Source organism: Choloepus didactylus, chromosome 22 (assembly GCF_015220235.1).
Source record: "Choloepus didactylus isolate mChoDid1 chromosome 22, mChoDid1.pri, whole genome shotgun sequence".
NCBI classification, from domain to species: Eukaryota; Metazoa; Chordata; class Mammalia; order Pilosa; family Megalonychidae; genus Choloepus; species Choloepus didactylus.
Genome location: NC_051328.1, coordinates 21,796,213 through 21,821,710, shown reverse-complemented (window position 1 = coordinate 21,821,710; position 25,498 = coordinate 21,796,213). Strand labels below are relative to the sequence as shown.

The following is a 25,498-nucleotide window of genomic DNA, read 5'->3' as shown; positions in this document are numbered from 1 at the left end:
TATTCATCCAGGATTTTTTGTAAGCCTGGCCCTATGTATTCAAAATACCACCTAAGGCTAAAGGAATCTTGTGAGGGAGACCCAGATGAACGAACAGGATTTGAGAGGTAAAGAGCAGATCTCACCATCACTAAGTGGTTAAAATCCCAATCTGCCAGATTTCAAAACCCGAGTCCCCTCCCTCACTATGCAAGCACCGAGGGAGGGGGGTACTGGTAGACTAGCCGGGCTGGTAAGTTGGGCAGACTGGACCACGGGTTCAGCCCGGTTTCCAGCCCAGGTCTCCAGCCTGGGTCTCTGCCGCACACCCAGGCACACGGAAGACGCATGCGCAGTGCGGTGGCGGCGCCCCATGCCCAGCGGCGCGCAGGAGGCGGTGGCGGCGGTGAAAGAGCACTCAGTGCGCCTGCGCGCGAGTGGAGTTGGTGGCGGCGCTCGGTGAAAGGTTTGGCTGTTCTCTGCGCGGCGGGCGGACGCGACCATGGCGCAGCTGGGGAAGCTGCCCAAAGAGCAGAAGTACGACCGGCAGCTGAGGTGAGTCGGGACTCGCGGAGCCGGGCGGGCGGGCTGGCGGGCTCCCCTGCGTCCGCACCTTTCCTGAGCGCGCGGGTGGCGCGGTCGGGCCTCCCTCAGGCCTCCTGCCAGGCCAGGCCGAGTGGGGCGCTGGGATCCTGCTCTCGGGGCTCTGGCCCGAGGCCCGGGGGGATCCGTGAGGGCCGGGAATCCATCTGTCCGGAGAAGCGCACCCGCCCGCCCGCCGCGCGGTGTGCGGTTCGAGGTGCGCGGTCCCAGCGCCCGCTTGGTCCCCGGGGCGGCTGTCGGCCCCGCCTCACCTCCTGCTCTCAGCCTCCTCGTCCGCAGACCCCTGGGTTTGGGGCTACCCCACTCTGGCCCGCGAGAGCGGCACCGAGTATTGGATATTGTGCTAAGCCAGCGCTGTCCAGTAGAACTACAATGCTAGTCCTGAACGCGAGCCACATATGTAATTGTAAATTTTTTAGTAGCCACATTAAAAAAAGGTAAGAAGACATAAATGAAATTAATTTTAATAATATAGTTTATTTGACCCAGTATATCTGGAACATTATCATTTCAACACGTAATCAATATGAAAATGTTTTATGTTCTTTTTTTTTTATACTGTCTTAGAAATCCGGCGTGTATTTTACAGTTACAGCAGCTCTCAATTTGCACAAGCCACATTTGTAGTACTCAGTAGTCACATGTGACTGGCTGCCTTACTGGACAGTGCAGGTGTAAGCCATCAGGCTGGTCCTTTACTACTTTTTCTCTTGCCTTTTCTCCTCACACTCTTCCATCTGTATTTATTGAGCTGAAGCAGTGGAGAAAACAGATGCTTGGCCTCCCTCCTTGCTGGAGCTGTCAGGCTGGGGAAAAGTTGTATTATGTCCTTAAGGTCAGTAACTTCCATTTGCACCTATAGCACAGTACTGTATTAGGGGCATTAGACACTCAATTCTGACAGCAGCCTTGAAGACACTCTGTCTGCTTTGTAGTTGGGGAAACTGAGTCTTGGAAAGGTTAAGGTAACTTGCTCAGAGTCCCTCATGTTTTTGGTCCAGGATTTAAACTCAAACCCTTCTGGCTTTTTCTGGTACTCTGTCACATAACTCTACTCCCAAGCTTGTGGGGAAAGAGGCAAGGTGGCAGAGCCCTGGTAACCAACTTATGTTCTCTTGTAAATTCTTGGAGTTCCTTGTGTTTTGAATGCAGGTATAACCATGTGTGACAGAGCTGAGAAGATATTTGAGGTTACTAAGCAACTGTAACAAAAGAGAGATTGGGCCGAGTCCATTCCATTTAAGGACCAGACTTCATCTTTCATAATGGAAACTGGTTGTTGGTTTTGACGTGTCAGAGGGAAGTAGTCAGAAGTGAAGCTGTGAAGCCAGGCATCAGTCAACAAAGCCCTGGTTCTCCTTAGTTAGGCAAGCAAGAGAGTAGAGAGGTTGCCTTCTTTTTTGGCCCCTCTCTGGAAACATGTTCCTGAGAGATGCACTGGTATTCTCTTAGGATCACTCTTCTGCTATTCAAGCATCCATCAACCAAGTATGTCGGGTGTCTTCTGTGTGCCCTGACCTCATGAAAAACAAAGATGTTTCCAGTCCATTTAGTTCTTCTGGGCTGTTCTTCCATTCATTCAACAGCTGTCCAGTGATCAGTTACCCCAGGCAAGGCATGGTGCCAGACATTGGGGTCTAGTGGTGAACAGGCCCTTATGGCGCTTAGAATGACATGAAGGGATGGATGTTCAGGAAATAAAAAACTAAGAGGCAGTTGCAGGACATACTGGCTGCTCAATAAGGGGAAATCTGCTTTAGATCAAGTGATGGGAAAGGCACATTAAAATCCTGTCTGTCTTCCGGGCTGCTAATGCCTATCTGACTATAACAGTTTTCTGATGATTTGGGTTCTCCCTATACTTCCTATACTGAGAAGAAAAGATAAATTAGTTAATAAGTTTCCTGGGTGAAGGTCATTAGGTTGGCCCAGATGCCAGGATACAGGTGTGATTATGAACCATGCCTTGTTAATGATATGCTGGTGAACAATATTATTCACTGGCATACACTTCTCATTCTATGACATACATTTCTAATTCTCATTACATCTTTGTGTTTGTTAAAATTTGCATTTATCATGTAATTAGAATGCTCTTAGAGTATTATATTTTAAAGCACTCCTGTAGAACTAGATGTATTATATTTTAAAGCACCCTGTAGAACTAGATGTGAGGCTTTTCAGATCAAAAGAATTCAGTTTTCTTGATAAAGCTTTTGCTCACTTTTTCAGATGGCACAGTGATAAGCCCTGCGTCAAGATCCTGAATAAACTGGATCCATGTAGCTTAAGGAGAAATGAAATAGAGAACAGAATAGGTTTCAAATCCAAAATACTTCTTTAATGTTAAGTTATGAAGTTTATCTAAATACTTTCTCTTCTGTATGTTACCTGGTTTGAAAAGAGTAAAGAACAAGGAGCCAGAAGACCAAGTTCCTAATTCTGATTTGACTCTCCTCTGACTGTGCTAGGCATCAATCTCCCTGAGTCTTAGGTTACTCCGCTAATATAATCCCCATAATAACATCTGCTGTTCCTACTTCACCCGGTAACACTGGTTAACACGTCTGTTTCTCTGTGCAAGAACGCTTGAAAAACCAAAGATCACCAAATATGAAATTTGTATTTTTATGGAAGTTCTAAAAATGTTGAATTCTTGTCTTGTTTTGTAGGTTGTGGGGTGATCACGGGCAAGAGGCTTTAGAATCTGCTCATGTTTGCCTAATAAATGCAACAGCCACAGGAACTGAAATTCTTAAAAACTTGGTACTACCAGGTGATATAGTTTGGTGATTGTGTTCTACATTTACTTCTTTAAGGTTTTGAACTAGAACTGTATATTCTTGACTCTATTTTGTCTTCCAGGTATTGGTTCATTTACAATTATTGATGGAAATCAGGTCAGTGGAGAAGATGCTGGAAACAAGTATGTTATATTCTTTTCAAATATACACGTATCGGGAAAAGCAGTATGCTTCAAGGGGGGCCAGGGCTTGAATTCTAGCTTCACCACCTCCAGCATGGTGACTTGATTCTCAGGTGGAAATAATCCCCATGTCGTTAGGCATACAGTGAGGATGAAATGAGTTAATATAGGTATAGTGCTAGCACAATGTCTGGCAAATAAGTTGTTAATAAAAGGTATACATCATTACTATATTATTGTCATTAATACAAAAGAGTAGCCAATATTCCTTTATTTGTGAAATCTGGACACTTCCAAAGTCCTTGCGTGGATTCCTAGTTGTTAATATATGATTAAAAATAATCATATTTCTATATTACAAGAATAATGAAAATAATACTTTCTATGTGTGGTATCTTAAGCTTAGTCTAGGTATCTCTTTTTCTACACTACACTGTATCCATAAAAGTGCTGTTTTAGAGATGGCCTGGATATTATTCTTTAAAGATTGTTACATTTAGACTTTCAGGGCATTTCCAAATTTGAATTTCAAGCTCCCTTTTTCAGGGACTTGAAGTTTGGGATTTCTCATTGTATTTTTCAATAAACAACAACAGTGAGTAAATACAAGGAAAAATAGAAGCTGGTTCATATTGAGCTTTGGATGGTAGTACATATTTCCCCTACCTATAACACATCCCTTTTATTGGTATCTATAAAGAAAAAGTCCTGTTACCTTTGCTTACTTAATCTCATTATACGGGTTGTTTGCTTGGTTGGTTAGAGCAGGATGTGGTAAGGATAAGGTCTCTGTTTCTTAGGGAACCAGTGAGTTTGTGCCATAAATGGTGCCTTGACTCCAGTCTGGACCTTGGGACATGGTGAGAATATGTGGGGGAGGAAGCCTGAATAAATCTAATATGGTTACTTGCAAAAGTTGTGGAACACTGGTTCTAGGTAATGTTAATAGCTGTTAAATGGACAAATGGATTTCATGGTCAAATGAGTTTGGGAAATGTGTCAAATGAAATTAAACATTTCTTTACTGTAAGACTTTAATATCATGTGTGTTAGGTATATTACAAATTTCCAAGAGGGAGATAGATAACATATATAGATATATACACATATGTGTGTGTTTATACATATATACATAAATATATATGTTTACATATGTACCATATATAACATGGTGTTTTCCAAACTTTTTTTAACCAGGAAACCCATTTCTCTCAGTACATCTTGTGAAATACATAATCTGTGATACACACTTTGGGAAACATTGATTTATTAGCCTATCTTATTTATAAAAGTGTTCATATACTTGTCTTCCTCCAGGAAGTATACTATAATCTATAATAAAAATGTAGTTTGTTTTATACCATGAATAAAATGTACCTGCATTACAATAACTATTTCTTTATCATCAGATAAACCTTTAATTGTTTTTTTTCTATTCTGTCAATTTTAGTTTTTTTCTTCAAAGAAGCAGTATCGGCAAGGTAAAACAATTTGTTATAGAATATAGCTGCATGTGAGCATCTAATGATGCCATTATGTTTTGACTGAAAAGCTTTGACTTTAAAAGAGTTTATTATTACTCTGAGGAAAAACGCTGTATTAGCTCATTTTTCTAATCTTGTAAATCTTTATGTAAATATTTGGTAGTTTAAAAACATGGAAGTATATCTGTATTTTTACACTATATACCTGTATTAGAGCTAAATCTTTAATAATGATAATATTGAGAGAATGGAATATTCTAGCTAACAAAATTTTTACCAGAGAGTTAACCAAAATACCCTTTATTTTTATATTTTGTATTGAAAATCTTACAACATATTAGTCAACTTAGTACAATATTCTGAGTATACAGACAGTTTCTTTAATGATTGACCTCTTTGGTTTAGGATTCTAGATATAGGAGGTTAAAATGAGTCTGAACTTGATCCAGGATGTCCCTTCCCCGCCCAGGGTTTTCTGGTCATTTGCCTAGTCAGCAAAGTAGAGTGCAAATAATGTAATCATTTAAGAACTGAATAATGAAGGTTTAGCTCTGTTTTAAGTAATATTTTTGGTTGAGTTCCAGTTTAAACACCGTAGAAAGCAAAGTTATCATATCTGTGCATGAAATTTTAATAGTTTTACAATGTCTTTGCCTGACCTGTAAGTTGGGGGTTACATTGTAACTAGATTTTCTCTAATTCAAGTCAAATGCTTTGTTTTTAAAAAGAATCGAGCTCAAGCTGCCATGGAATTCTTACAAGAATTAAATAATGATGTCTCTGGAAGTTTTGTGGAAGAGGTACATATGTATACACATTATTTCTGTGCTGTAATGTAATTATTTTAAAGCCCTAGGAATTTAGACTTTTTAGTCTTTTTATCATTTATGTTTAGTTGAGAGTTGAATTACTTTAACTTTGGAGTCTAGTATGTTGCCTCATTTGTTCTAAAATAGCTTAACTGTTTCTGCTATGTTCAATACGAATGTAAAATTATTGGATTTTTTTCCCCTCTATCCTATTTAGAGTCCAGAAAACCTTCTAGACAATGATCCTTCATTTTTCTGTAGGTTTACTGCTGTGGTTGCAACTCAGCTCCCTGAAAGGTAAATTTTTATGTTAATATTTCTATTTTAACTCCTTAATTAGATTTACATGGTTTTCTTTTCTCTGCATAGACTAAGATATAGTTTTAAAAATTCTTAAACCCTATAGCAGCCTTTAATTGGAAGCACATATAAATCTTCCAGGATTGAAAAGACAGGGAAGAGAAAAATACTGATCTGTGAAACTTTTTTTGTTGCATGTAGAGCAGTTATTTAGAGCACTAAGTTGTTAGTGACAAAAACTTAGAATTGATTACGGCATTTGGGGAGTGTGAAAAAGGGTTTTATAAATGTTGTGGAACACTGGTTCTAGGTAATGTTTTTCTTTGTTGTAGAAATATTTAGAAAGTATCTTTCAATAATATTCTCCCTAATAAAAAAGATGAAGTTTTCTTATCCATTCTGGTCTAAAAGATAGACTTTCTTTGAGACTGCACTTTTGTGGAAGTGTTTGCTTTTCAGTACATCCTTGAACTGCTTATATTAATGCAATTGGGTGTATTTATTGTTTGAGTAAGAAAGTTGCTTTATTTTAAGGCATTTTCATGTTTGGCATATACCCATTTTCTCATTTTTTATTTATTTTGCTTTTCTTTACAGTACGTTACTACGTTTAGCAGATGTCCTCTGGAATTCTCAAATCCCTTTTTTGATCTGTAGAACATATGGACTAGTTGGTTATATGAGGATCATTATAAAAGAACATCCAGGTAAAATTGTTACGTATATTGGGCTTGCTGTTGGTTCCTTTAGCTATAGTTTTGGAAACTTGATAATTTAGAAAGTCAGTTTTAATTTACAAAGTAAGTTTGTAGTAGCACAACTCCAGTTGCAAGTTCTAAGTCAGACTCAAAAGCCACAGTTAGACTTGAATCTAATATTTCTTTTACGTAGTATTATAGAAGGATACAAAGCAGGACATTCAACAGGTACAGATTCTTCATCTTGTTAGGAGGCCTAGCAGCCATGCCAATACCTAGCTTCTTTAGTCCCCTGACCCACACAGAGCATGTATGGCTGCCATAGTCAAGAACCAAGGTTTGTGGGTTACCCTGACACATAGAGGTCATATCACCTTTTTCCTGCCAGTCTTTTATTCCGTTCTTATGCAGGCCTGAGGCCTGCATGCTGTGTCACAGTTCCCCCAACTCCAGTTCAGTTGCAGTTCAGGTGCTGATGCCCAACAAACCAAAACATTTACTTAACTCTTGCTCCTAAGAAGACATTGCTGTGGCAGACTGAAGTCATTCATAAGCAGGCCTGCATCAGCTCAGGGCTGATAATAACCTTTGACTTATAAGATTTGAATCTAAAAGTCATCATAAAATTTGCTTTCAGAACTCATAGAATATTCTTTACTCAAGACAATGTTTTCATTTGTGAAATGATAGCCATTAGCATTGGTAGCATCACTGAGGTGTAATTTCTGTATGGGCAGTTAGGGAGTGGCTTGTGGTATAAGCTTCACTTGTGGGAGTGGCAGGTGGTAGTAGGCCATTTAAGAATTATCAGTGGGAGAGAGGCAGGGTAAAAGTTTAATTTTAAATGCGTCACTTGAAAAGTGGGATGAAGAATGAATGGATTTGAAGGGGCAAAGATTGGAGGCAGGGGTTGCTGTTAAGGGATTTCCAGTGGTCTAGGTGAGAGCAAGCAAGACCTCCTGATTCAGGACAGATGTAGGGATAGGGGAAGAGGGAGTAGATCATAATGAAGTTTAACATTGCTAGCTGTGAGCCTGCCTTTATGTGGATTATTTCATTTAATCTTTACAAAACTCTTACAAGGTAGGTATTACTATATCTGCTTTTTATACATGAGGACGTTGAAGCACAGAGAGATTAAGTTACTTGCCTAAGGTCACACAGCTAGAAAGTGACATAGGGACAGAACTGGGCCTAGCTCTAAACACTCACTGAAATGATATACTCTCCTGTACTAGCCCATGTAGAGAGCTGTGTATGGGTTTGGAGATCAGTGTATGGGGTGTGGTGAGTGATCAGTGTTGGGGTCAAGGAAGCAAGAGGTCAAGGATGGCCATCAAGTTTCTCAGGTAGTGGAGGTGGCTAATGATGCTGTCTATTGAAGGCCACAGGGGGAGGAGGGGTAGGTTATTAGGTACTTTCTTTACATGCATTTTGTTGATTTTGATCTTTTCCAGTTATAATCAGAAGGAGATTCTGCTATAAAAGAATCTTGGTTTTACTTTTATGTAAACTATAATCTGCTTAAGATTTGTGCATTTTACTATATCTTGAAATAGTGCCTCAGTAACACATTAAAAAAACCTGTAGGCCCTATGTCCATTGAAAATGAGAGATTTCCTAAGTTTCCATAATTAAGTATATTGTCAACAGTGTCACTGAAGAAGTGAGTTTATCTTTTAGAATTTTTTTTTTTTTCTCAAGTCATAGAATCTCACCCAGATAATACATTAGAGGATCTACGATTGGATAAGCCATTTCCTGAGCTAAGAGAACATTTTCAGTCTTATGATTTGGATCATATGGAAAAAAAGGTCAGTAGTGTGTGTGAGACCTCCCATTTATAGATAGACTTAGCACACTTTTTTTTAACTTAAAGCTTTTGAATTGCACCAAAGTGAGGAAATACCATAAATCTCCATATTCTCTTCATCCAGATTACACAATCATGTTTTACTTTTTTTGTTTCAAATAAAATTTTCTCCCCAAATTTAAAACCTTTTTTATCGAAGAATAGTACATAAAGTGAACATACCTATAATGACCACCCAGGTTAAGAAATTGGATATTACCATATCCCAGAAACCTTCCTCATGCCTTTCCTAATCAAACAAACGAAACCTTTTAAAAATAATTTGAATTTGGGGTGGGTCTTTGTTCAAATTGATTCCTCTTGAAATGTATTTTCAGTGTTTGAGAATTATCGAGGCAACTTTGCATATTTCATTATAGAAATGATATTTTTAACAATCAGACTAGATAATTTAAGGATTATGTATTTTTTTCCATATATTAATTAAAATGCAGGTGTATTTGGTTCGTTAAAAAACACAGAACATCCTCTTAGTTTAGGACAGAGATCTAAAATCAAGAGATTTGGGCTATATTTTTGGGTGACAGTCTCTTGCTGGTTAAATGGGGATAATCATAGTACATATATGTCATATCAGGATTAAATTGGAATACTGCATGTGAAATAATTATGAAGCAGTCTTTATTAACTTAGTTCATTTTCCTCCACTCATCACTCTGTATATAGTAGGAGATTATCAATAAATATTGTTAATTTGTTAAAAACAAGATGATATAGTGAAGAATTAATTTTAACTAATACTAACATTTTCTTTGATTTGTCTCATTTTTAGGACCATAGCCACACTCCATGGATTGTGATTGTAGCTAAATATTTAGCACAGTGGTATAGTGAAGTATGTCTTTTTTTTAAAAAAATAAATTTTATACGTGACTGTATTTTCAGTTTATTATAAGAGATTTCAGTGGAGCAGGGTTGGGGGGGTTGGGTTTTTTTCCCTTGGGATTGTAGGGGAGTTAGGTGCTTTTAAATTTAAATCCAGTGAGTCCCTCCTTTGTTGCTGATTTTTTCCATTAATAAATTTGAGTAAATGTCATTTAATGGGGAACAGATGTGGAGAAATGACCTATAGTGTGTTTCCTATCAAGTAAGCCTCCTGATTTTATTGAGGTATATATTTGATAATGAAAATCTCATATGGATGGGAGAAGGGGGGAAGCTTTGGACTCTTGATTTCTATATTTTTGAGTTTTTAATAACTAAATTTACATTTTTTTTTTTACCAATTTAGACAAATGGACGAATACCTAAAACGTATAAAGAAAAGGAGGATTTCAGACATTTGATTAGACAAGGTAATATGATGGGATGCAATTAAATGTATCAAGTTTGAAAAGCAAATTGCTTGAAGCAGATTGATTTCTCTAATACTTCTATCAAATGATGCAGCCATGAGCTTTTATTTTTCTTTTCTTTGAGGAGGTAAAGGAGCCAATCTTTGTATGGTTTCAAGAATGACTAATGATAAGCTATATTTCTTCTCCATTTTCCATATACATTTTTTTAGTAGAGAAGTTGTAGGTTTACAGAAAAATCATGCAGAAAATACAGAGTTCCCATATATACTAATACCTTGCATTGGTATGGCACCTTTGTTTCAATTCATGAAAGAATATATAATTGTACTAATACCTGTAGTCCATAGTTTGCATTAGGGTTCATTGTGTTGTACAGTACTATGTTTTTTTTTGTTTTTTTAATTTTTATTCCAGTAACATACATACAGCCTAAATATCCCCCTTTAACCACATTCAAATATATAATTCAGTACTATTAATTACATTCACAGTGTTGTGCTACCATCACCACCCCCCATTACCAAAACTTTTCCGTCTCCCCAACCAGAAACTCTGTACCAATTAAGCTTGACTCCCCATTCCCTAACCCCAACCCCAGCCTCTGGCAACCTGTATTCTAATTTCTGACTCTATGAATTTGCTTGTTCTAATTTTTTCTGATCAGTGAGATCATGCAGTATTTGTCCTCTTGTATCTGGCTTATTTCACTTAACATGATGCCTTCAGGGTTCATCTATGTTTAGCATGTATCAGAACTTCATTCCTTTTTATGGCTGAATAATTCCATTGTATGTCTAGACCACATTTTGTTTATTCTTTCATTGGTTGATGGACTTTTGGGTATCTTCTGTCTTTTGGCAATTGTGGATAATGCCGCTGTTAATATCGATGTGCAGATATCTCTTCTAGTCCCTGCTTTCAATTCTTCGGAGTATACACATGAAGTGGGATTACCAGATCATATGATAACTCTCTACTTAACTTTCTGAGGAACCACCAAACTGTTTTCCGCAATGGCGGCACCATTTTACATTCTTAGTGACAATGTATGTGTGTTCCTATTTCTCCATATCCTCTCTGACTTGTTATTTTCCAGTTTTTAAATAATAGCCATTCTAGTAGATGTGAAATGATACCTCATTGTGGTTTTGAATTGTGTTTCCCTAATGGCTGATAATGTTAAGCATGTTTTCATGTGCTTCTGGGCCATTTGTGTATCTTCTTTGGAAAAATGTATATTTAAAATCTTTTACCTATTTTTTAATTTGGTTGTTTGTCTTGTTGTTGAGTTAGCCATATTTCTTCTTAAGGTTCAGTATTCTAATTTTCCCTTCAGAATCTGGCTAGGTTATTTCCATAATTTTGAGGAGAAAGAAGGAGTAAGAAGAGAAGGGCTGTTGTTTGTTAACTGATTTCTATTTTAATAGGAATTCTAAAGAATGAAAATGGGTCTCCAGAAGATGAAGAGAATTTTGAAGAAGCTATTAAAAATGTGAACACAGCACTAAATACAACTCAGGTATTAAAAGAGTTGCTGAGGGATTCATATAAGAAAGTTTTCTGAAGTCCTCATATATGCAATAGTCCACTTTGAAGATTTACCTTAATATTTCCTGATTATATAGTTGATTGGAAATAAATATCTATAATACAGATTGAATTTTGTTTAAATAAGATTCTGTGTTGTCTTTGTTAAAATGGATCTCAGTGTTTCAGCATATAATAGTGATACAATAATTTATATTTTAATTATTTGAAGTATGTCTTATGAATAGTAATTGTTTTCAGATAGAATTCTATAAAGAAGGTGAGATATTGCTGGTCTAAAATAGTGTTACATCTACTTTTTTTTTTTTTTAAATATAAACACATTTATTAGGTTTCTCTAAAATATATACAAAACCATATGTTTAACCAAAAAAAAAAGAAAAAAAAAGACATTGTTTTGAACCACAAGGAATTATAATAAAAGAACACACACTAGGGTTTATCATTACAGACTGCATGCAGCTACAACAAAAAAAACAAAAACAAACAAACAAAAACTCCCCAATCATCTACAAATAGATGCAAAGTGCTTAGTTATCTCATGAAGAATTACAGGTTCAGTGCAGCCCCTCAACAATGAATTCAGGGAACAAATTTTCCTGTGTTTCTGGCTGAGATACTGCATTTCCCTAGGTGGTGTCAGAAAACAGCTACTATTAGAGGAACATACTACTCACTACAGAAATTACACACATATTGAAAGAACAAGAAATAAAGGAAGTTGGAGGATGAGAAAGGGCTACTAGCCGAAGCAGTGGCCTGACTGGACAGCAATAAGCTTGGAGGAAAATCTAAAGAGCTGAGAGGGTCTGACCATGAGGGGAGGGGTGACAAAGATGTCAGTGGGTACCATCACCTCTGATGAAGCTGGATGTTTGCTTTGGGGCAAAGTTACATCTACTTTTGACAGTAACTATTTCAATATAATGGAAGATGTTCTGAATGACATTGTGCACTTCAAAAATTATTTGGAGGATAACTCAGTTTAGATACCTTTGTTTTGTTGAGGTCTGGCCAATGAGGTTTTTGAGCAGCTTTGGAATAAGAGCTCCTGGTAATTGAAAGTTAGAATTTTTTTGTAATTTAAAACAGCAAATTTGCTGCTTTCAAAATAGGAAAGTACCTAAATTGTCATTACAGACTTTGAAGCTGTGTTGCTTAGTTGTTAAAAGTTTGTGCTTTTTCTGGGGCAATGACAGTGTTCTGTATTTTGATTGGGGTTGCGGTTAAAAGTATGTGTAAAGTTATCAAAATTTTTTCACTTATACATTTAAGATCTATGCATTTCACTGAATATAAAATTTACCCCAATTCAAAAAAAGTAAAACAAGGTTCTAGTGTTTTGGGACTAATAAACTAAGTAACAGATAAATGCACCAGGGAGTGATGAGTGCTGTGAATAAAGAGCAGAATAAGCTGATAGAGGATGATGGGAAGGAGTGGGCCTGGGATCTGGAGGCAGTTTTAGATGGGGGCCAGGGAAAGACTGTCTAAGGAGATGTGCTTAAGTAGCAGCCCGAGTGAAGTAATGTGTGGAGGTCTGGAGGAAGAGCTTTTCAAGCTGAGGAAGCACATGTGCAAAGGTCCTGAAGTGGGATCACGCTTGGCATTTCTTCAGGGATTAGTAAGAAAGCAAGTGTGAATAGAACAAAGTGAACAAGGGGGAAAGTGGTACGATGGATATGAGTTTGGGGAGGCAGACAAGGGCCAGATCCTAACAGGGCTTTGTAGGCTATTGGAGCATTTGAGCAGGGATTGGAGTAACCTGGTTTATATTCTTACAGATCATTGTGGGTATTGTGAAGAAAATAGACAGTAGGAGATCAGGAGTGGAAACAGAGAGACCAGTAAAGAGGTTGTCAGTGATACATTTTTTTTTTTCCTCCACACAGCTGTCTACAGTTTGTGTAGTTTTAATTAATTTATGATGCTCTTGCTAGCTGTGAAAGTACTTAATTTATCCAATTTTTGTCAGGGTGGTTGTCTCTTTTAATAGTCACCAATTAGGGTGCAAGGATTTCAGATTTCTGACAAGATGGAAAAATATGAAGAACTAGATATTTTTCATGGTATTAATGTCTATAATCTTTGTTATATCTTCAAATGTAACTTTATAAAAAAGATTTACTTTGGCCACTTCTTATCTCCACTTATGATGTAACAGGGAAGGTCAGTCTTTAATATAAACACCAGTGGGCAGGAGAGGACTTTCTTCCATTCTGTTTCCCCATAGGATCTCTACCTGGTAATGATTTTAAATAAAAGTCTAAACAAATCAAAAGTTTGTATTTGATTGCAGTTTGAGAATTCAGAGAACTTATTTGAAGAAAATAGCACTGAAAATAAAGATGGGGGAAAATTCTTAGTAAAAGCAAATGTTTCAATGTTCCTTTGCTAGATCCCAAGCTGTATTGAAGATATATTTAATGATGATCGCTGCATAAATATCACCAAACAGGTAACAAACAAGTAAAAAAAAAAATAATTCTGCCTAAACTTTTGGATCAAACTGAAGTGTCAGTTATTGATAATTTTTTTTTCTTATTGTTTTAGACTCCATCATTTTGGATTTTAGCTCGTGCCTTAAAGGAATTTGTGGCCAAGGAAGGTCAAGGAAATTTACCTGTTCGAGGTACAATTCCTGATATGATTGCAGATTCGAGCAAATATATAAAACTGCAAAATATGTAAGTCACTGTTTTCAAACTATGTAACAGACAAAATTGTCTGTTTATATTAGAAATAAACATATTTATTAGAGGGGAAATTATGCCTCAGAAATCAAATGAGAGCCTATTATAACCTCATCGCTTTCAAAATAAGCTAAAGGACTTTGGGAGCAGATTTTTTTTTTCTTTTATATTTCATAATAAAATCTAACATTTGAGCACTTATTCCATGCTACAAACTGTTCTGTGTATTAACTGATTTGATGTTCACAAGAACCTTATGAGAGAGATCCATTTTTTTTTCTTTTTTTTTGGCTTTTACAATGGGGATTTGTTTACTTACAATTTACAGTTCTTAGGCCATTAAAATGTCCAAATTAAGGCATCAAGAGGAAGACACCCTCTCTGAAGAAAGTCTGCTGGCACCCAGGTGGGGTTCCTCTGTCTGATAGGAAGGCACATGGCTGGTGTACGCTGGTCCTTTGCTCCCGAGTTTCATTGCTTTCAGCTTCTGGTTCCAGTGGCCGCCTTTCTGAGCTTCTGTGGGTCTCTCTTAGCATCTCCAGGGCTTTTCTCTTTAAAACTCTCTTTCTTTTTCTGTCCTTTATCCTCTGATAAAGGACTTCAGTAAAAAGGATTAAGACCCACCCTTGAATGGGGTGGGTCAGAGAGAGATCTATTTTTGTCCCCATTTTACAGATGAGGATATTGTTAGACAGCTGATAAATGGTAGAACCAGAATTTGAACCCTAGGAAATCCAGCTCCAGAGCCCATGTTCTTAGCCACAGTGCTATACTGCTTCTTATCTGTAACTTTGAAGTCTTAAAAGTTTTGATGATTTTTTTTATCATAAATGTTTTGTAATTTAATGAGTCCTTGATTATAGACACCTGCTATCCATGTATCGCCAGATAGACCTGTAGGGATGGGCCTCAAAGGATATTACCCTTGTGTAGTTCAGGCATGGTGTCGATGAATCCAAGGCTGCTGGCTTGGTCTCCTTCCAGATAATGTCATACAGAGAAGCTCTGTCTTCCCCACACAGGTTGCACTCCTCATCTCAGTCACTGTGTAACAAATCTTTTGTGGTTGTCCTAGCCTATAAGTTCATCTACATAAAACTTGGGAAAGGTCGGTTGAAGAGAGGCAGTATGACCTCGTAGGAGGTAGTCAGCTTAAATACTGATCATCTTTATTAGAGGGTGAAAAGTAAATACGACTTAAAGAAAAGTTTCACTGAATTTGTGGATGGGCCGTTTCAAAGTATTTAACTTTCCTTTGACTTGATTTGAAGGATAAAAGCCATATTCTTCAGAAACACATTTTTTTCAGGTCCTTTGTCAGAGAAGCAGGGTCACATATCCCTCAAAATGGGCAGTTTTTAAGTTGGGTGTTGTTAATTATAGAGGGAGCCTGGGGTATTAGTGGGCTCCAAGAGTCCATCACCAAACTGGGAAGACCCCTGACTACCATCAGGTGCTGTTGGTAGCATCTCCCTGGCATTTTCACATTTTTACATATTGCCAGACCAGTGTTTTTTCATGAAAAGGAAAAAAATCTTTTGTTTGCTTCATAGCGATAATTTAAATTCTGCTAATTAAAAAATTTGTTGATAGTAGTTGTTGTTCTTTTCCAGTTACCGTGAAAAAGCAAAGAAGGATGCTGCTGCTGTGGGTAATCATGTTGCCAAATTGCTGCAGTCTATAGGCCAGGTAGGCTGCCGGGTGGGTGCGCTGTGCCTTTGAGTGTGGCCTGTCCAGCTCCGTACAGGCCTGATCTCAGGACTCCAGCCAGAGAGGGTTTGGAGATAGAGGGCATGGCACTGGCTCTGGGCTTCTTTAGAGGGAGCTTGCCTACCTATTTAGAAAAGCCCATTACAAGGAAACAAGTTGTTTTTAAAGCACTCTCCTGGCTCTTGGAGAAAGCCTCCCCGTCTCACATGAATTGGCTTTGTGCTGCACTCTCTGTTAATCGTGTCTTTTATACTGGAGCAAAACCTGCATTTATCTCTTTACAGGCACCAGAGTCCGTTTCAGAGAAAGAATTAAAATTACTCTGTAAGTCCCCTTGAATTAATTTCCTTATTTTGTTTGATTAAATTGTGCCACAGAGAATGTTCCCAGGAATTTTAAATTGTTGAAATGTAACATTTTCCATGGTCTCAATGGTATAGATATATAAACCTATTAAGGTTTTTTTTTTTCTTTATATATAGATATCTTAATATAATAAATGGAGAGGATATTTTAAGACTGGGTCAGAGGTAAAGCATATCTATCTGTGGCAATATTTAAAAGACATTAGGGTCAATTAATTGAAAATTATCATTAATACAGAATTATTTTCAGCTTATTTTTAGTAAACTGGGAAAGTATTATCTGAAGATTTTGGGTGTGAAGTCTTGAGTCACATGTACATAGACAGTAGTGCTTTAAATACTCATTTTGATCTGTGTCACATGACAAGAATGGAATTAAGAATTTTGCTGTCCAGTTTCAAATTGGCTAGGCTCCTGGGATCTCAATAATTCTTCAGTAGGCTAAATGCCTCTTCTTTCATTTAAGAGTCAGTTTCAGAATAATAATAAATCTGTTTTATGTGATTTCTGAAGATTTTCCCCTATAACTGGTTTCTGCAGAAGTCTATATTTTACATGCTCTGCATTTTTAAAATAGATTTATCCAGGTTCTCCATTTCATGGCTCTTCCACAGTGTCTGCCTAGGCTTCGTTTTAAAGTTTTCTTCCGCTACTAATCTTTGGCCTTGTTTCTTTCTGTATTAGTGTTTGTTCCACTAGATTACATGATCCTAGATTAAAAACTGGATATTGGGTATATAAGGGTTCATTATTCTGTTTTCTCTACTTTGGGTTATGATTGAAAGTTTCCATAATAAAATGTTAAAAAAAAAAACACAAAACCTTACATGTAACAAGAGCACAATGTATAACAAATCTCTTCTTGAGACTACTTATCCATAATATTAACGAAAGCTACCATTTATTGAGCCATTTTAGGCATTGTGCTAGGTAAGCACTTTACACAGTTGTCACATTTGAGCCATAGAACAACTCTCAAATGTAGATGATACCATTTCCATTTTACAAATGAGAAAACTGAGGCTCAGAGGTGCCATCATCACCTCCTTACTCAGTACTGAACTGGTTGTGATAGCAAAGATACAACTTTAAGATGACTTGTGTTCTAGTGCCTTCTCTGCTAACCATCAGAGCCAAATAGAAGAAGTTATTTACATTCTCATGTCTGTGAAGGGTATACACAGAATTTCCTGTTCTTAAAGTGACTTGTGATTTGGAATGTTCATGTGTCACAGCCATTTACTTTTATAATGTTTTCCCTGTGTTTAGGCAGCAATTCTGCATTTCTTCGAGTGGTAAGATGTCGATCATTAGCTGAAGAATATGGTTTGGATACAGTTAACAAGGATGAAATAAGTAAGTATAATGACCTTCTGGTGCTAGGTTATTAATTATAATTACTTGTAAAGACATAAATGTTTTGTGAATAATAGTGTTGAGTGTATGATGATGATAATATAAAGGGTAATGTAAATATTTATGCCCTAAATGGTATTCTAAAACCTATCCAAATAATTATAATTTCAAAATACAAAATGTAGTATATACTCAAAATGATATTTAGGTCATGAATCAGTTGGATGATATGTAGAAGAGCTAAAGTTAGCATGTTACTACTTTAGTGGAGATTGATTACCTCTAATTGTCCCTAACATAATTGGATTTCATCTTAATTTATCCCCCCCCTTATTTTATTATTATTTACCATTTTCTCTTTGTCATCACAAAATTGAAACTTTTTTGGTAAAATTGTCTTGTATCCTGAAACTTGAATGTATGGTAAATTCAGCCCTTCATTGAAATATACTGGATTTTTCTTTCTTTCAGTTTCCAGCATGGACAATCCCGATAATGAGATAGTATTGTACTTAATGTTACGAGCTATTGATAGATTTCATAAACAACATGGTAGATACCCAGGTAAGAATAGCAGTTGAATTACCAAATATAATAAAATCTTGAATAAACCACTTATACTGAATTGAATCTTAAGGAAGTTATTTTCAGAGTATTTATGATAGCCATATTTGAATTACACATTAATATTTATATAGTTTGTTCATCCCAATGGGTAACTGCCATTTGTTTTTAAAGTGTAACTATTTGCAAATATTGTTTGATTGTAAAATATTACAGAGGAATGTTGGTTGAATGCATATAGAAGAAAACTTTTTTTTTCTGTCAGTTTCCATTGTTCTTGTAAGACTCACACTGAATTTAATATAGTGGAACAGGAAAGCCACAAGTTTGTGACTTCTGAATTCAGAACTGAAGATGTAGGGATCTGTTTGCTTAGTATCTACTTTTTGTTATTTGCAAATGTAGGAATTGGACAATTGGCATAATCTCTGAAGATTTACAGTTATATTCTTGATAATGATTTTAATTGTGTAGGATAATTTTATAGCTGCACATTCTAGGCATATCATAAAACCTGTTGCCCCAACTGATACACTATTCCCCCAGAGTTTATAGACTTAATGAGCAAGCTTACAAGGAGAAAGAAAAGGAATAAACACCAAGTATGCATTGCTTTATTTGTATTGATTAGAATTTTTTTTGGTTATCTGTTAATGTGTATCAAACCACCCCAAAACTTAGTGGTTTAAAACAATAATATATTATCTCATAGTTTTGTGGATTTACTGGACTCAGCTAGGCAGTTTTCATTGGGGGAGGGAATCTCATGTAGTTGCAATATACCTGGAGCCAGAGTCATTCTAAAGGTTTGTGTGAGTTAGACATCCAAGAAGACATTTTCATTCCTGTGTCTGGCACCTCCATCACGATAGCTGGAATAACTGGCAAGGCATCTCTCTCCACATGGCTAGCTTGGGCTTCCTTTTAGCATGGCAGTTTTGAGGTAGACTTCTGAGTTAACGTTCCAAAAGACCCAGGTACAAGGTACATGGCTTCTTATGACCTACCTTTGTGAGTCACACAACATCACTGTGTCAAGTTCTTCTGATTTCAGAGGGGCAGCTGAGATAAAGAGTTGGAGGGGACTACACAGTGAACTAATACTGGGACAGGGAGTTCATCGATAGTAATGACAACATAGAGCAAAGGCTTTGGACTTAAACTTGGGTTCAGATTCAAGCTCTGTCACTATTTCTTTGACCTTGGGGAATTCACTATTTCCCTCCAAGTCTCAGTTCTCTCACTTATGGAATGGTAATAATAGTACCTACTTCACTGGATTGTAAAGGTTAAATATGTGATGCACTAAAATCACTTATATACTGCCTAGCACCTTGTAAGCACTCAATAAAGGGTAAATAATTATTATGAGGAAGAATAGTGATGATCGTTTTTAAACCAAAGGAGTTTAGAAATACTGATTTGTTAACAACACATGAATATTTTAGTACAGTAGTTACATTTTTTCCTCCCAGTAGTACTAATAATAGTTTACCTCTGGAGATATCGTAGTTTAATCATTAAGACCATTTGCTCTGGAATGAACTGCCTGGGTTCATATTCAAGTTTTGCTACTTATTAGCTGAGTACCTCAGGGAAGTTACTTAATCTGTTCCTCAGTTTTCTCATCTGTAAAATGGGGATAATAATAATAATAGTACCTACTCACAGGGTTGTTGTGATGATTAAATCAGTTAATATATGTAAGGTGCTTAGAACAGTGTCCAGCATCGATTAATGCTCAGTAAATGTTCCTATTACAACTTTAGGTTCTGTGTGTCATTTAATCTCGGAATGGATAGCAAAGACCATAATTTTTATAAAGTATAGAAATAGAACAATACTTTCTCATTCATTCATTTCTTTATCAAATAATTATTGAGCACCAACTATGTGCTGAGTATTAGATACTATGTATGGAGCACTGATCAAACAGACTTATTAAACCCAAATTTTTATAGTTTTAGATGGTCCTTTTGATTGCTACTGGTTTGCAATATCTGCATATATTGGTCTCATACTTTCCAATATTTTTGTTTTCACTTCAGTTCATACCTTAAACTGTTTTGACTGGAATACCCCAAAATGAATTAACTAAAGGAGGTAACCATTACTTTTGAACTATATATTTATTTTAATGAAAATTAATTTATACATTTTTCTAGGGGTATCTAACTATCAGGTTGAAGAAGATATAGGAAAGTTGAAGTCTTGTCTTACTGGCTTCCTGCAGGAATATGGATTATCTGTAATGGTGAAAGATGATTATGTCCATGAATTGTGAGTATTTTTTAGGGCATTTAAGAAATAATTCCCTCCTTGTGGCAAGGCTAATCTAACTTCATGTCTCCCTCCTTTCCCATAGTTGCCGATATGGAGCTGCTGAGCCACACACCATCGCTGCGTTTTTGGGGGGTGAGTTCTGCAGATGAGAAGACTGTCATCTGTTGTTATATAGCACAGTTAATATTTTAACATAATTTTTTTTCTTAGCTATTTTAGTTAGGGAGGTCAGTGAAACATGATGTTCTATTTAGCTTAGATTATTATACCAGCCTCTGTCCTGATCTCCTTGCCCTCCATCTATCCCACTCCAGTCCATGTGAAACTCCTGAGGAGTCGTTAATCTTGCTAAAGCATAGCTCTCTGATTGTGTCCTTCACTTAATTAACCCCATACCCTGTCAACACTCACGTACACACAAACACACACACTGTAATGGCCCTCAGAAAGCAAGTCCAGGGTTCTTAGCTTGATATTAACATTTCTGTGTTCTGGTTCTACCCAGCCTTTCTGGCTTCAGTTTTATCAAGTTACTTCCTTTTCCCCCAAACATGCCCTGTGATTTCCTGCTTCTGTATATTTATTCCTCTGGGCCCACTTGCCTTAAATTTCCCTATTTCCTGCATGTCCAAAACCTATGTATTCTTCAAGGATCAATTTTTAAAATGCCATCTCTTTGACAAAAATTCCCCTTAGGTCCTTCCCTCACTCCAATACCCCCTCAAAAAAGAAAACAACAACAAAAAAACACCCCTGCCTACAATCTTCTTGTAGACTGAGTTATTTGCTTGTGATATTTCCTTTTAATTATTAATATTTTGAAGGCAGGTCCAGGTCTGATTAATATTCAAAGTATTTAAAATGTAAATGAATAATATAGACCTAAGAAAACTATATTCTATGCAAACCCAAATTAAAGCCTGATTCCAGATAATTTATTTTAAACTAAAACCAAATATCTTGTGGAAAATAACCAAGTAACCTGCCAACTCACAGAAAAAGGCAAATTATTATTTATTCAGATTCAGTCCAGATACCAAGAATACACAAAACCAGAGAGGTTGGATGACTGGATGACTTGCCTATAGCAGGAAAAAAAAAAAGTATAAATTGAAATTTTTACTTCTGTGTTCTGTAATCATTCTGCCCAAAGCCATTACATCCCCTTACTTCCTTCAGGTCTTTGCATATTCTCTTCCCTGTGAGTCCATCCCTGACTCCTCCGTCTAAAATTGAGCCCTTCCTCTTGAACACATATCCCCATTCCCTGCTTTACTCCTTAGCACTTAAAGGCATTTCACATATATATTTTACTTATTTGTGAATTATCTGTCTCTTACTACTAAAGAGACACGAGGGCAGAAATTTTTATCTTTTGTTTTCTACTGTATCCCTGGTGCTTAGACCAGTATCTAGTTGCTTCGGTTTGCTAAAGCTGCTGGCATGCAATATACCAGAAATGTGTTGGCTTTTACAAAGCGGGTTTATTAGCTTACAATTTTACAATTCTAAGGCCATGAAAATGTCCCAATTAAGGCATCAAGAGGAAGATACCTTCTCTGAAGAAAGGCTGCTGGCATCTGGGGTTCCTCTGTCAGATAGCAAGGCACGTGGCCGGTGCCTGCTGGTCCTTCACTCCTGGGTCTTGAAGCTTTCGGCTTCTGGTTCCAGTGGTCTCCTCTCTGAGCTTCTGTGGGTCCTCTCTTAGCACCTCTGAGGCCTTTCTCTCCAAACTCTCTGGTAGTTTCTCTGTGCTCTCTTCAGGTGTTTCTTTTATCCTCATAAAGGACTCCAGTAAAAGATTAAGACACACTTCAAATTGGGTGGGACACATCTCAATTGAAACAACCTAATCAAAAGGTTCCACCACAATAGGTCTATACATACAAGAATGGATTAAAAGAACATGACCTTTTCTGGGGTCCATAATAGCTTCAAACTAGCACACTAGTAGATAGTAGAAATGCAAATGTTTATTGAATCAGTGACTATTTTGTGAAAGATGAAGATCTTTTCTTGGTAGTTTTTTAATTTTTTCTTTTTGCTTTGTTACAGCAATCTGATGGTATTTCATATAGATATTTTCCTAATTGCAAATGTACAAATATACCCTGATCCTCTTTTTTTTTTTAATTAAAGAAGTTATAGGTTTATAGAAAAATCATGCAGAAAGTACAGAGTTCCCATATACCCTCCCCCCAACACACAATTTTCCCTATTATTCACACTGTCGTTAGGTGGTACTTTTGTTACAACTGATGAAACAATATTATTATAATTACTCTGTTAACTATAGTCCATAGTTTACATTAGAGTTCACTGTGTTGTACAATTCTGTATATTTAAAAAATTTTTATTCTGGTAACATAGGTAACTTATAATTTCCCATTTTAGCTTCTTTCAAATATACAGTTGAGTGATGTTACATTCACAGTGTTGTACTACCATCACCACCATATCCTGATCCCCTTTTTATTATAAATGTACAGTTAGGTACAAGGTAAAATTCACATACTACAGGGGGTGTCCCTTGAGAATTTTTTTTATGCCTGTGTGTATCCTTGAAAAACGTGATCAAACCATATTACTGTTTTGCACCTTGCTTTGTTCATTTAATATATCTTGCCAATCATTCTAAATCACCATAATTTTAAAATACGTCATTCTTTTTAACTGTGGCATAATGTTTCATTTTGAATGTGTAGAATAAAACTTTTCCTTTTAAAACATATAAAGAATTGTAGCCCTTTATTTTGATATGACTCAGAAAGCCATGTCTATTTTGGACCACTTTTAAACACCTTTGCTTTTGGAAAGGAAAATGTTTTCTTCACAGTATTGAGTCTATTTTTATATAACTCCTGAAACTTACCCTTTTCAAAGATCTGTTTTCTCCTTTTTCTTTGCAGGAGCTGCTGCTCAGGAGATTATCAAAATAATCACCAAACAATTTGTAATTTTTAATAATACTTACATTTATAGTGGCATGTCACAAACGTCAGCAACTTTTCAGTTGTAGAATAAGCATCCTACGTAGTGTGTTAATGATTGAAACTGTAATTGCCATCAGGTTTGTACTAAAGTCTGTAAAATTCTGCTGAGGGAAAGGCTGTTCTATTGTTTCCTTAATAAACATTTTTCTCATTTGTAATAAAATAGTCTTGCTTTTTGGGGGTGGTGAGCAGAAGCAGAGAAAGGAAGCAGGACTTCTCCCAGAGAATAAAACTATCAATTTCTAATTGAATTCATTAATTCTAGCTTGCTATTTCAGAGTTACTTATAGAAATCCACTGAGTTTCATTAGAAAAAAATATTTTATTTTTTACAGTATTAAATAATGACTTTAAACCATGTACAGATTTTAACTATGGACAGTTTAGGTTCGTCATTATTTGTTAAAACTAATAGCAGAATTTAAAAAGACAGCTATTTCAGGATGTGTAGTTTTATCAGAAACAAGACAGTACCCTTGTATGTGGAGTTACCTTAACTAATTTAGATTTTGCTATCTACTACTTAACATTTTATGGGGAATTCTGTTTCATTTTAAAGACTAACCACATTGGACTAAGGGCATATCAGAGGGCAAAAAACCTAAGATGGAAATAGGGGCCAACTAGGTAGAAATCTGGAGGGTGGGGGGGAATGCCCAGTTTCTGATTTGATTTATATATGGCTGAGGGCTGCGTCTGATGATGCAGGTCAGTCTATGTCTCCAAAGTGAAGAACTTGGGTTAGATATGTCAAGAGGGTGTTTCACAGGGATTTGGTTTTCTTGGACCCTAAAGGGACTGAACCCTTCCTTGGCTGCTCTTCACTGTAGCAGTTGATATTTTCTACAGTAGGCACTCTCCCCTGACATTTCCATCTTGCAACAATCCTGTGGGGTGGATTTTTAATAAACTTTGCTTATGGGGGAGGCAAGCAATAGAACCATAAAAAAGAGGCTTGGCTTTGACCCTATTTGAGACACAGGGTCCTGGTCCTTTGGTCTCTGCAGAGGGAAGCACACCCAGGCTGTACTTTGAGGCTGCCAGGTGACGTAGGTGCTTGGCTCCGTGTATGGGGCTGGGATGTCCTTCAACTAGGTGCAAATTACAGGCTACGAGGCAGTGCGAGGTGGGGTGGGGGAGGGGAGGGGAATGGGAGGAGTGGGGAGTTGGTCCCATTCTGGGCAGCATCCCAGCCACGCTCACGGGCCAAGCAAGTCCCCCGGCCACCATCCCAGAGCCTGGCCTCGTGCAGTAGGGGTCTGCTCTTCTTACCTCCCGGTGAGTGCTTCTCTGGAAAAGAAGCCCTAAAAATTGGAGATGGTGGGATTAGGGGATTTTTCCTTTTAAATTGAGACTTTCTTTCACTTAAAAACTCCGTGTCCACACACTTTCTACCCTTATGCCCTTGGGAACGTCGGGGAAAGTAGGGACCAGCCACTAGCTGAGCGACTCCGCGTGGGGACAGGGTGGGCTGGCCGGAAGTCCCGCCCCACGGAAGTGAGCGCGGCCTGCTCCGCGGGAAGCAGGGTCGGGCGTCGAGGTAGAAGGGCGGCCAAGGTGAAAAAGCGGAAGCCCAGCGTGCTTCGGTTAGAGGGTAAAGATCGGGGCCTTAGCTCCTTGTGCCTTGGGGCTTTGCCCAGCCCTGCCCCTAAGCCCGTCTTTCAGCCTGTTCGTAGCCTCCTGTGGAAGGCGGGCCGCGGTTGGGCCCAACTCTGCCCTCAGAGGCTAGGATGCCGGATCGCCCTGCCGGTTGCTTCTTAACCGGCCCACTTGAGGGGGTGGGTTAAGCTTTGCGGAAGGGGCCTTCCTGAAGAGGCAACAGACCTTGCTCGCAGTCCCCAAAGCAGCTAGTGGGGAAAGATGATTGTCATGTACCGTTTAGTCAGGTGCCTAGAGCCTGGCAGTTCTCGCCCCCGACTGCACTTTAGAATTCCGGGGCTCCTGCGTGTTTTAGAAGTTGCCCAGGTGATTCTGATGTACCGAAGGGTTGGGAACCACTGAAGAGACCATTTCCCA

The 25,498-nt window shown here is 37.5% G+C and overlaps 1 protein-coding gene across 2 annotated transcripts; it reads left to right on the top strand.

Moving 5' to 3' along the window:
• Positions 1-387: 387 nt before the first annotated feature.
• NAE1 (NEDD8 activating enzyme E1 subunit 1) lies at positions 388-23,640 on the top strand. 2 transcript variants are annotated; one of them, XM_037816133.1, is made up of 21 exons: positions 388-534; positions 3,255-3,358; positions 3,448-3,508; positions 4,309-4,368; positions 4,959-4,989; positions 5,721-5,792; positions 6,019-6,098; positions 6,699-6,808; positions 8,504-8,613; positions 9,445-9,507; positions 9,904-9,967; positions 11,398-11,489; positions 13,917-13,976; positions 14,072-14,205; positions 15,825-15,900; positions 16,206-16,245; positions 17,556-17,642; positions 18,114-18,206; positions 20,372-20,486; positions 20,572-20,621; positions 23,399-23,640. In XM_037816133.1, the coding sequence occupies exons 1-21, from the start codon at positions 482-484 to the stop codon at positions 23,506-23,508; spliced, it is 1,665 nt and encodes a 554-aa protein (XP_037672061.1). In that variant the 5' UTR covers positions 388-481; the 3' UTR covers positions 23,509-23,640. The 2 variants fall into 2 exon arrangements, with proteins under 2 accessions (XP_037672061.1, XP_037672062.1); XM_037816134.1 differs by lacking the exon at positions 4,309-4,368.
• Positions 23,641-25,498: the final 1,858 nt, after the last annotated feature.

Excerpts from the sequence above, each read along its gene's own strand:
- NAE1 (XM_037816133.1), top strand. The coding sequence starts at position 482 with ATGGCGCAGCTGGGGAAGCTGCCCAAAGAGCAGAAGTACGACCGGCAG. Across the intron at positions 3,359-3,447 it reads TAAAAACTTGGTACTACCAG|GTATTGGTTCATTTACAATT; the intron begins GTGATATAGTTT and ends TTTGTCTTCCAG. Across the intron at positions 13,977-14,071 it reads GCATAAATATCACCAAACAG|ACTCCATCATTTTGGATTTT; the intron begins GTAACAAACAAG and ends TTATTGTTTTAG.